General features: G+C 40.0%; 1 protein-coding gene across 2 annotated transcripts in view; it reads left to right on the forward strand.

Moving 5' to 3' along the window:
- Nucleotides 1–12,966, forward strand: part of tmem131l (transmembrane 131 like) — a 177,923-nt gene that overhangs the window by 84,361 nt on the left and 80,596 nt on the right. For both annotated transcript variants that reach the window (XM_041193310.1, XM_041193320.1), the window contains exons 7-9: nucleotides 2,248–2,346; nucleotides 9,835–9,912; nucleotides 12,157–12,310. In XM_041193310.1, the coding sequence (XP_041049244.1) occupies nucleotides 2,248–2,346; nucleotides 9,835–9,912; nucleotides 12,157–12,310 (331 nt within the window). The remainder of the gene's footprint in view (nucleotides 1–2,247; nucleotides 2,347–9,834; nucleotides 9,913–12,156; nucleotides 12,311–12,966) is intronic.

The raw sequence follows: 12,966 nt of genomic DNA on the forward strand, positions 1-12,966 counted from the left end.
GTTTAACTGCTTTGATTGAGTTTTTTGATGAGGGTAATGCAGTTGATGTGATCCAAATGGTTTCCAAAAGGTGTTTTGATAAAGTGCCACATAATAGACTAGCCAACAAAGTGGCAGTAGCAGAGTGGATACCAAACTGACAGAATAACAGTTTCGGCTGAAACTACACCTTCTTACACAGATGCATATACATTTGATTATACATTAACACATACATGAAAACATAGTCTGTCTGATTATACCAGTTCACAAATTACAACATGAATTAAGATTCAGTCATTACTTTTACAATCATCTTTCTCATGGTGAGAGGTTGTTTTTCAGACTGCAGGAAGGTATAAAATGGGACTTCCCTGATGTTGGTACTTAGGATCACTGCTTTTCATGATATATATTAATGACGTAAACTTGGGTGAACAGGGCACAATTTCAAATTTTGCAGATGACAAAGATTTGGAAATATTGTGAACTGAGGAGGATAGTGATGGACCTCAAGGAGAATGGGCAGAGATGTGGCAGATGAAAGTTAATGCAGAAAAGTGTGAAGTGGTACAATTTGATGGGGAAAATGAGAAGCAATATAAAACAAGGGTACATTTCTAAAGGGGATACAGGAACAAAGAGATCCTGGGGGTTTTATACGCACATATAGCAGGGCAGGTTGAGAAAGCAATTAAAAAATGTAGGATTCTGGGTTTTAGAAATAGAGGCGTAGAGCACCTCAATAGGGCATAGGTGGTGCAATGGGCAGATATGTGGCAGATGAAATTTAATGCAGAGGAGTGTGAAGTGATGCATTTTGGTAGGAAGAATGAGGAGAGGTAATATAAAGAAGGGGTTCAAATCTAAAGGGGGTGCAGGAACAGAGACACATGAGGGAATATGTGGACAAATCTTTGAAGGTGGCAGGGAAGGTTGAGAAAGGTTTAAAAAGGCGTATAGAATTCTGGTCTTATAGAAACATGGATTACAAAAGCAAGGAAATTATAATGAACCTTTTTAAAACACTAGCTTGACCTCAGCTGGAGTGTTGCATTCAATTCTGGGTGCCATGCGTTCAGAAGGATTTGAAGGCTTTAGAGAGAAAATATTTATGAGAATGGTTCCTGGGATAAGGCACCTCAGTCATGTGGGTGGAATAAAGAGAAGAGAAGGTTGAGAGGAAATTTGATAGAGCTGCTGAAAATCATGAGGGGTCTCGACAGAGTGGATAGGGAAAAACTGTTCCTATTGGAGAAAGGGCCAAGAACCAGAAGATGACAGATTTAAAATGAATGGCAAAAGAACCAAAGGCGATATGAGGAAAAACATTTGAACACAGCAAGTGGTTAGGATCTGGAATGTCCTGCCTGAAAGGGTGGTTTGAGACAGATTGAATTGTTGCTTTCAAAATGGAATTGGATAAGCACCTGAAGAGAGAAAATTTGAAGTGTTGCATGAAAAAAGAGCGGAGGACTGGGACTAGCTAAATTGCTTTTGCAGAAGCAATGGGCCGACTGGCCTCACCTGTGCTTTAATTCCATAATTTTACATTCAGATGATTGGGTTTAACTGATGTTGAGATATACAGTTGAAATTGTGGTATTCCATAGTGGAATATTTATTTACCATTGAAGTTGGCGTGTAAAGAGTGGCCACTTTACTGGATATGCTAGAGTACTGCTGTTAAAGGAATTGTACCCTGCATGAGATTGTGTGTGTGTGTGTGTGTGTGTGTGTGTGTGTGTGTGTGTGTGTGTGTGTGTGTGTGTGTGTGTGTGTGTGTGTGTGTGTGTGTGTGTGTGTGTGTGTGTGTGTGTTGGGGGGGTGGGGGGGCGGCGGGGGAGGAGGATAGGGGATGAAATTGGGCTGGGGGAAGGGGTTAGTTTATTTGATATCACATCAAACTACTGCTCATTTAAATAGCCAATCTACAAGAAGGGAAGGAAAGAGAAAACTATATTGATTACCTCAAACACACTTCAAATTATTGAATGCACGGACTTGGCTCACCAGTAAGTTTAATTTCTGTAACTATTTTTAAATTGATCTCTTAGAAAACCTCTTGCTTTGTTTAAAATTTAATGAATGTATCTGCAGATTTTATAAACCCTGGCAAACAGATTAATCAAATAATCAAAATGCATGAGTTTTTCTAAATGAAGAAGTAGAGTAATCTGAATGAAGGGAAGTCACACATTATAATTGTGTGTTGGCATTTAGTGCATTACTAAATTGTCACTTTTCTTTTCCTTTTTTAAAAAAAAGATATTTGGTGTTGGAATTTCCAGTACCCAAGTGGTGATGGGTGATCAACCATACTCAGATGACAAACTCGTACTTTTTCCACACATCCAAAATATTCAGGTTGGTGCATAATGTACTATGTGAAGACTGCCAATTGCTTGAATAAGCTTGTGCAAGCTATATTAAAGCTTTAGGATAAACCTATGGCTGTATATTTCTTAATTGTTTACTCATTACTGAAATTCTTTCTTTGATGTATCAAAATTGCTACTGTGACATCCAGTGGATCAGATTCTCCCACTTTGGTGATTGGGGATGGGATGTGCCCGGACTTGCTCAATTTGGGTAGGCCTTTTCATTTCGGAATGATCGCTGCTGGAATAAAAAGAGCACAGGGAATCAACCCCAAGTAACACCATTAGCTGGAGCAGGAAATTAGGCAATTGAATAGCTGTTAAAGGGCTGCTGCTTGCTGGCAAAGGCTGTGTGGGGATTTTGTCCAAGTTTTAAAGACAAAAGGATCATTTGCTTTCTGCTGGAAAAATTACTACTTAAAATTTTTAAAAACAATCTCTAGAGAAGGTGGGTGAACATCTCCCATTTAATGAAAACGCCTTTGGAAGGCTTGCTACAGGTTGAGTTCTTTTATATGGTGCAATTGTGCAACATGCTGTAGATATTGATAGTTTTTGATAGGGTATTCAGTAGGTGCTGGTCTGAACAGTTCCAGACAGGAGAATCCTTCCTTTAGCATAGCAGTAGTTTGCTCCATAGTAATTCCAGTTGAGGCATATGCCTCATATTTATATTCAAAGGATCAGAAAATTCTCAAAGGAAAAGAGAATGGGAATGGAAGTTACCTCTGGACTTACAGCTTGTCTCTACCAGCCATCTAACCAGTCTAGCTTCATCTGTGGTCATGCGCCCACTGAGCATTAATAAATTGAGCCCCGAGACTTAATGAGTGTCATCTATCATACAAGGTGCTCTTGGGAACTCTGCCGCTTGGTTAGAAATCCTGTGCCATGTCCATTGTTGCCTACTTTCCACAGGGAAAACTATGAGGTGTTGCCTTTTGCAAAATTGCATCAGTCACTTGCTTAAGGCATCTGTTAAAAACAGACTGGATAATTTGACACATATCACCTGTGTTGGTTTTTGAAGATTTGATAGCAAAAATGCTGTAAGATAAGCTGTGTCTCTGACAGCAATAGTGTACAGATTAACCTTGGAGGGGATACATAGCTCTGTGGTAGCCTTAAATGCAAGTGTAAGAATAGTGTTGGCGTCATGCTTCTGGTGTAGTTGCATCTGTCCTTATCCCATGTAAACTCATTTCCCTCATCTTAATCCTGGAACATGATTGGAATTTCATCTGAGCACTTTGCTCCAAATTACTTTGCAATTGCAAGCAAGCCCACAGCAGAAAAATTATTGTGGAAGTAAAGTCTTGCAATACTGGAATTCTGTCCTTTGTCACAAAAATTAATGCAGTAAGAAAATGCAGCAAAAAAATAAACTTTTAGTGAAAATCCAACCAACTTTCAAAGCATTAAGGAATCATAAGAACATAATATAAGAAATAGGAACAGGAACAAATTAAACAACAACCGCAACATTGAATAACACCAACATATTCAACAACAACCCCAACATTGAAAAACAACAACAAATTCAACAACAACCTCAGCATTGAAAAACAACAACAAATTCAACAACAAACCCTAACATTGAAAAAACCAACAAATTCAACAACGTCAACATTGAAAAACACCAACAAATTCAACATTCGGCCCCTCGAGCCTGCTCTGCCATTCAATAAGATCATGGCTGACCTTGTGTTTCAATTTCCACATTCCCATCTAACCCTAATAACCTTTGATTCCCTTGCCTAATGAGAATCTATTTATTTCTGCCTTAAAAATATTCAATGATCCCGCCTCCACCACCTTCTGAGGCAGAGAATTCCAAAGTCACACAACTCTCAGAGAAAAAAATTCTTCTCATCTCTGTTCTAAAAGGGCGACCCCTAAGTTTAAAACAGCGCCTCCTAGTTCTGGATTCACCCACAAGAAGAAACATCCTTTTTACGTCCACCTTGTTAAGGCTGTTCAGGATCTTGTATACTTAAATCAAATCACCCCTCGCTCTTCTAAACTCCAGTGGAAACAAGCCCAGTCTGTCCAACCTTTCCTCACAAGACAACTCATTCATTCCAGGTATCAATCTAGTAAAACCACCTTTGAACCACCTCCAAAGCATTTACATCCATCCTTAAATAAGGAGACCAAAACCGCACACTATTCGAGGTGCAGTCTCACTAATGTCCTGTATAACTGAAGCATAACACCCTTACTTTTATGTTCAATCCCTCTGGTAATAAAGGACAGCATTCCATTAGCCTTCTTAATTACTTGCTGTACCTGCATACTAACTTTTTGTGACTCGTACCGGAACACCTAGATCCCTCTGCACTTCTCAATTATGCAACTGTTCCCCATTTAAGTAGTACTCTGCTTTTTTGTTCTTCCTGCCAAAGTGAACATTTTCCCACATTAAACTCCATTTTCCAGATCTTTGCCCACTCACTCAATCTATCTATATCCATCTGCAACCTCCCCATGTCCCCTTCACAATATACTTTCCTACCTATCTTTGTGTTATCTGCAAAGTTAGCTACCATGTCTTCACTCCCCTCATCTAAGTCATTGATATAAATCGTATAGAATAGTTACAGCACAGGAAGAGGCCATTTGACCAGTTGTGTCCATGCCACCGCAGCAAGAGCAGCTCAGTTAAGCCCTTTTCCTGGAACCCTGCAATATTTTTCTCTTTAAATCTGTTATGTCTTGAGTCTATGAGTTCACTAGTCAACTAAACTCGAATTACACACCTTCATATACACTTGTTAGTTGATGCTCACTATCAATAATGGAGATAGACTGACATAAAAACAAACTATGATTGTTCATTGCAACACTAAATCCTTGTTCCCACCTCCAGCTCTAGACTTGCAAGTAACCCAGTAGCCCACGCTGTACATTGGTTGGTCAGTACTGTCACATGGTTAGTCCTCTTGTATTATCTTAAAGTTACATGGTACTCCACAAGATCCTTATCCAATTTTGTTTTTGGCTCTACTCTACTCAGGCAGTGCATTCCAGATCTTGGCATTTGCTCTGTAAAGATGTTTTTCCGCATGTGCTGTTGGTTCTTTTGCCATTCACCTTATCTTGGTGTCTTCTGGTTCTTGACCCTCATGGCAATGGGAACAGTTTCTCTCATCTACGTATGCTACAGCCTTCTTGATTTTGAACATTTCCATCAAATCTTCCCTCAACCTTCACTAAGGAAAACAACTGCAGCTGGTTCAATCTATCCAGATAATTGAAGGCCCTTATCCCTGAAACCATTCTCCAAAATCTTTTCTGCACCCTTTCTAATGACTTCACATCCTAAAGTGTGGTGCCCAAAATTGGACACAATACTCCAGTTGTGACTGAAGCAGAGTTTTATAAAGGTTCATCATAACTTCCTTGTTTTTGTGCTCTGTGCTGCCTGTATTTGTAAAGTCCAGGATCCTTTGCCTATTTAACCACTTCCTCAGCCTGCCCTGCCATATGTGCGCATATTGCCCTGGCCCTCTTTGTTTTTGTTTTCCCTTTAGAAATTTACCTGGTTTTATGTTGCCTCTCCTTGTGCTTTCTATCAAATTGTACAACTTTACCATTTAACGCACTCTGGGTGTCCCTCACAGCACTGAGGGAGTACCTACACCACATTGTCTGCAGCAGTTCAGAAGGCGGCTCACCACCGCCTTCTCGAGGGCAATTAGAGATGGATAACAAATGCTGGCCCAGTCAGCGATGCCCACATCCTGATAGAATAAACAAAACTTCACACTTCTCTGCGTTAACTCTCATCTGCCACGTGCCTGCTCATTCTACCCATTTGTTTATGTCCCCTTAAAGTCCATCACTATCCTCCTCACAGTTCGCAATATTTCCAAAATTTGCCATCTCCAATTATTGAAATAGTGTGCTGTACACCAAAGTCTGAGTCATTAATATATATCAAGAAGAGCAATGGTCCTCGTACCGACCACTATGGAATGCTGGTGTATACCTTCCTCCAGTCAGAAAAACAACCTTAAACATTTGTTTCCTATCACTGAGCCAACTTTGTATCCTTGCTGCCACTTTGCCTTAAAGTTCCTTGGCTTCAATTTTGCTGGTAAGTCTATGATGTGGCACTTTATCAAACATCTTTTGGAAGTCAATACACACCACACCAATCACATTATCCTTACCAGTCAACTGCTACCTCATCAAAAACTCAATCAAATTAGTTTCACATGATTTGCCTTTAACAATTCTGTGCTGGAATTCCCCAATTAATCCACAATTCTCCATCCAAGTGACTATTAATTTTTTCCTGGATTATTGTCTTTAAATTTTTCCCACCACTAAGGTTAAACAAACTGGCCTGTCGTTTGCTGGGTTTACCCTTGCACCCATCTTTTGAACATGAATGCAACATTTGCAATTCTGCAGTCCTTTGCCACCAGCCCTTATATGGAAAGAGGATTGGAAGATTATGGAGTGCCTCCACAATTTCCTCCCTTAATTCCCGCAGCATCCTCGGATGAATCTCGTCCCATCCAGGTGACCTATCAACAGCCAGCCTTTCTAATGCCTCCTTGTCACGACAACGTAAAAGACAATTCCTCAAAGTGAGGTGAGCTAAGAATTTGTTTAGCCCCCTTTTAATTTGAGTGGTTCAATTTAAAAATAACCTAACAGTCAAACTTTATTCTTAAACAAGTTAATGGTTAATTTATTGCAAGATTACTGCTGAAAGCTAAGTAAAAATGATAAAATTGTTAAAATGCAGATAAAGGAAAAAATAATTAAAGATAAGATTTTGAATCCGCTTCTGTGAGATATTATTGTAGGCCCATTGCTTGAATCCCTTCTTTCCGAAATGAAGGAGTTGAAATTTGAGGTTCAGTTTGGCAGATGTGATGGCTTGTGAAGTCAAATAGTCATAGTTTTCCTTTGTAGGTGGGCTTGATAGTTAGAGCACATGGTGGGAGAGAGTAAAGGCTCCTTTCCTTGCTGGAGTCTACAGGCAACATGTGAAGATTGCCTGCTTTCTTCTCAGCAAACCAGGGATGATTTTCTGAATGCCTTATTCTGTAACACCCGATGGTAGCGAACCTCAGCTCACTCATGTGGGCTCATGGCTGGTTCAGTTGAGAGCTGTGTGCTGGTATTGTATCTCACACTGCCACACAAAATGGCCTCTTACAGTCTCTATTTATACAGTTCAAAAGCACAAAAAATGGCTGCTATGTTAATTAAGTATTGTTTCAAACAAGGCCTAGAAGGTAGTTAGATTAAAGCAAAAAACTGCGGATGCTGGAAATCCAAAACAAAAATAAAAATACCTGGAAAAACTCAGCAGGTCTGGCAGCATCTGCGGAGAGGAACGCAGTTAACATTTCGAGTCCGTATGACTCTTCAACAGAACTAAGTAAAAATAGAAAAGAGGTGAAATATAAACTGGTTTAAGGGTTGGGTGGATCAGAGGGCCAGTGATAGGTGGAGATAGCCAAAAGATGTCATAGACAAAAAGACAAAGAGGTGTTGAAGATGGTGATATTATCTAAGGAATGTACTAATTAAGGGTAGGGAGCAGGACAAGCAAGGTACAGATAGTCCTAGTGGGGTTGGGGTAGGGTGAAGATAGTTAGATTGCAATCTTTAGGATTCTTCCTACTGGCAACAGTAAAGCTGTGAATTCTCACACTTTCAGAAGATTCGGTTGTGTGTCCAAGGCATCTTTGAATCAGTCACCAAGAGAGTCATTAATAATTTAAAGATAACAGTTCAAAAATGTTTAAGCAATCATTTGTGGAGACAGCTATCTGCTGTGACTGCAATCTTCAAAAGACTTTTAAAACATAAGGGTTTTTTAAAGCAAGAATGTACTTTTAATAATTTTCCTTAAAAATCCACAATATCATAACAGCGCGGTCATGAGACTCCCCTTAATCAATATTTAGCCCATCCAGTGTCTTAGTTACCTCCCCTTTCACAATGGCTATAGCACAGCTTCTTCCTTTTTAAAGATAGATGCAAAGTACTCATTGAATACTTCAGTTTACCCTCTGTCTTTTTGTGTAGATCCCCTTTGGGTGTCTAGTCACTCCACTCTTTCCTCTTGCTACCCATTTTTTATTTATATGAAAGACTTTTGGATTCCATTTTATGTTAATTGCCATTTTCTTCTCGTACTCTCTTTGCCTCTTTGATTTCCTTTTTCATTTCCACTCTGAACTTTCTGTACACAGCCTTACTTATATATCGACATGACACCTGTAACACAACCCCTTTTTCTGCCTCATCCTACTGTTTCTTTTGTCATCCAGGAAACTGGCTTTGCTCCCCCCATAAGGGAATATATCTCGATTGTACCCAAACTACCTTTTGACCAGTGTTCTGTTAGTGTTTTGCATGCTAATCTATGATTCCAGTTAACCTGGGGCAGATCTGTTCTCATGCCACTGAAATTGCTTCTCCTCCAGTCTAGTATTTTTACTTTAGATTGCTTCTTGCCCTTTTTCATAGCTAATTTAAACCTTATGATACCATGATCACTGTCCCCTAAATGTTCTCTTACTGACAATTGATTCACTTGACCCACCACATGCCTTGGAACCTCATTGGACTGGAAACATACTGATCTAGAAAATTCTCTCGAACAAACTTAAGGAACTCTTTCGCCTTCTGCCCTTTACACTATTACTATCCCTGTCTGCTGGGATAATTGAAGTCCCCCATTATCACTACTGTGTAGTCTTTGCACTTCTCTGGGATTTCCCTGCAAATTTGCTCCTTTTTATCTTTCCCAATAATTGGTGGCATATAGAATACCCCCAGAAGTGTTATAACATTTTTTTTGAGAAAAGGAGCCAAATGCTCCTGAAAATTTTTTTTTAGCAGTGGATAAACTATGTATTGGGGTGTAGGGTTCTCAGCAGAGCTGCTGAGAAGAATGGAATATCAGGTGTGGGATCAGTTGGAATTTATTTCCAAATTCAAATCAGACTGGTACTAGGTTACACTGCAGCCTCCTTATGTCTCCCAGGTTTGCTTTGCTTGAGAATGGAACCTTCTCAGAATTTCCTGATGTGCTGTGATCATGGGTGTTTATGATTTCTCCAGGTTCTTGCCAGAGTTATGGTGGGAGATCAGTAGTACCCCAGGCACCCTATCTCAGAGGGAAGGAAGGAACAAACAATTCACTAACTTATCCCAATTTTTTTTCCCTTCTAGATTGAGACCTAGTAGTTGTGCAGATGTTTTTGGCCTAGATTAGTAGGTTGGTGTGTCATGACTAAAGTTAGAACCATTCAATAGCAGAGGCCAGGCAGACTGAAGATGTGGTGATGTTTACCTAAAAGAAAATCGCGAAATTGAACGCAGTAGTTTTGTCAAACCAGTTTATTGTAGATTCACCATCATTAACTTTGCACTGAAGATTGCAGGCTATAGGAGAAAGTGTCCTGACCCTGTTTTCTCATTTGTCTGTCTGCTCATCTAGGAAAAAGCTTCAAATTGCACTCTATCAGAACTGAGTTTTGAACTTACTCTACCATTACAGAGCTATAAAGACTTTCAGGTACATGTGTCATGTATATTTAGTATAAATTATACTGTGGGATTTTGGAATGAATGGAAAGGTGAATAAAACAAAATTGATCTCCCTGCTGAAATGGTGTAGTTAATTTAATTGTATGTATTTTATGTACAGTATTTTACCTTGATCACTGAACTGGTTTAATTCAATCCTGGATGTGCAAAGTGGTAGATCATGTAGCAAAGGATTAAATAATAAATTCCCTGGGCCATTTACTTTTTTAATTCACTCTTCCCTCATCCATAAACCGGTGGAGTGTTACTTTAGCTCAGCGAGTAGCACTCAGCTGAGGTCAAAAGATTGTTGGTTTAGCACTTGTGCACATAGGGTAAGATCTTCCGGTCGGTGAGAAGGGGCGGGGCCCACTCGCCGACACGTAAAATAATGCGGAATGACGTCGGGTGGGACTCCCGATGTCACCCCGCATCTCTTCCATTTTCAGGTTGGTGGGGACGCAGCCAAATCAGCTGCATGCCTGCCGACCTGTCAATGGCCTATTGAGGCCATTGACAAAGCAATTAACATCATTAATGGACCTGCTCGTCCAACCTTAGGGTAGGCAGGCAGGCCAGGAGCCCTGGTGGGCTTAAGAAAAAGCATGAAACCTCATCCATGGGCGGAATGAGGTTTCATGAGGGTTTTAAAATATTTAATAAAGGTTTCAGTAAAAATGATGGACATGTCCCATCTCATGTGACAGTGTCACATGACAGCCATGTCAGGGAAATCTTGCTATCATTTGCTTACCAGTTTTAAATTTGGAGCCGGTCTCCCTGAGGCAGCACTTAGCTTCAGGGAGATCTGTGCGCTCTTCTGCGTGCATGCACGAAAGAGCGCACTCTTGGCAGAGGGAACCCCCCCCCCAGCCCGCACAGGGAGTGCATAGCGCTTCCTGGCAGACATCATGCTGGGAAGGCCTTAATTGGCCTGCCCACATAAAATGGCGGCACGCCCCTGATTGGGGGCACAGATCAGAGGTGCGCCTTCCCACATCCACTCCTGCACTCTCTCTCTCCCCACCCCCCTCCCAACAGGGGGGAAATTTTTCCCATAATGTCAGCTGACATTTCAGTGCATCACTGTGGGCATGCTGGAGGTGCTGTATTTCAGATGAGGCACAGAATTCAGCAGGCACTTTTTCAGTTAAGAACGGAGGACATACTTGAAATGAAATCAGAACATGCTGGAAAATCTCAGCAGGTCTGGCAGTGTCTGGGAGAGAGAAACAGAGTTAATGTTTCAAGCCCAATGTGACTCCTCTTCATAATTCGATGTGTTATGGTTTAGGATTTTCTTATTAGTGAAAGGCTAGCCCCCCCTTGCTTAGTTTGCAACTAGCCATTCACCTAGGCAGAGCTGGCACATGGCCACAGACTGAGGGGGGTGGGGGGGGTAGGCACATAAAATCTCACCACTGAGGAAATGGGCATGAGTTTTGATTGGATACTGTGGAAGGATTCAAAGTTAGGCAAATATAAAACAGGGAAAGGGGGAGAGTGGAGAATGTATCCTTACCTTGGCTTGCATTGCATGAATTTAGGCAAATCAGCAAATTTAACTTGAGAGCATTACAGCTGTATTACTATTGTTTTGCCATATTTGGCAATTCCCAGTTTACATCAAGCACTGACCCTGATGTCCATCTCTGAGATGGGCGTTGTAAGTTGTGTGGATTCTGTTAAATCCCAACTTGAAGGTTTCTTCAAGAGTGGTGTAAGGTTACTGGATATGTTAAACAAACTATGATGATGATGTTGATGATGTAACTATGGCATCAGTAGTCAGATGACCAAGAAGCTCCAGGAGAGCAAGATGCAGAAAAGTTTGTGTCCTGAATACCACGTGCTTACCCTGAGGTCTTAGTAAATAGTTCTTAATAAATTGTTTGAAGTTAAACTATACCGACTATATCAAGCCTGCCAGAGGGAAGCAAAGCCTCGTCAAGGTTCAGTAAGACTAGAAAGCATGGTATTAGTAAATGGCACTGGTAATGTTATTAGTAAAACCTCATTAATGACAGTGAAACAAAGGGTTTGCATTGTAGGAGTAAATTGCTTTGAGGTATTACAAGTCGGCTGAGTATTGAAGTTGCATGTTTTGAACGTGATGCTAACCCTTGATCTAGTCTCTTGCAATTGTTTGACCTTACAAAAAATAAATCTTGTTTGTGGTTTGATGTTTGGAAGTGATTGCTTTTGACTAATTTACCTTTACCATTTGTTACAGAAATGTTGCCTGTTGAGGAATAAAAATCTTACATTATACGTCCATGTCTCTCTCAACACAGAAGAATGCTGCCATAAATTTGAAAAAATAAAGAGCTATTTATTAGAAAATATTTTTGTACTTTATATGCCAGTTATCAAAGAAAGTACCTCAGGTAAGTTTGTAGATCTTGACTGTTCACAAATTTCCCTCCCCGCCTCCTTCCAAGAAAGCTGCAATATGCGTGTAATATATTTTTTCTGCAGTAGTTGAAGATTTCCTTCCAGTAATATAAATTTTGATACACTGTCATGTGTTAATATGGTAACCATCTTGTTAAAACCAATTGTTAGTTAAACAGGTGATGGTCATTAATTATCCCTTCTAAATAGAATAAAAAGGTACAGCTGGAACACTGTGTGTAAGCTACTAGGAAGTTAGTAGCACTGAGGAGTTGTCTTGGAAATAAACCAGCTTTAACCAAGAGACCAGCCTGGATTAATTCTTCCACCACAACCTCTTATTGTGGGTAAGACCATGTGCCATGATCATTCCAGGTGAATATTAAAATGAAAGTTTAATACTTCTATCACCCAAGTTTTGAGGAATATTTCAGCCATTAGTGAGTCCAGGCCTTTGACTTTTAAGCTTTATGTGTGTATAGATACATATATATAATATAATGTATATAAAATATATGTAATATAAATATATATATATATATATATATATATACACACAAACAAAGCTTAAAAGTCAAAGGCCTGGACTCACTAGTGGCTGAAGTATTCCTCAAAACTAGGGTGATAGAAGTATTAAAGTTTCATTTTA

Source organism: Carcharodon carcharias, chromosome 1 (genome assembly GCF_017639515.1).
Source record: "Carcharodon carcharias isolate sCarCar2 chromosome 1, sCarCar2.pri, whole genome shotgun sequence".
In the NCBI taxonomy this organism is placed as follows: Eukaryota; Metazoa; Chordata; class Chondrichthyes; order Lamniformes; family Lamnidae; genus Carcharodon; species Carcharodon carcharias.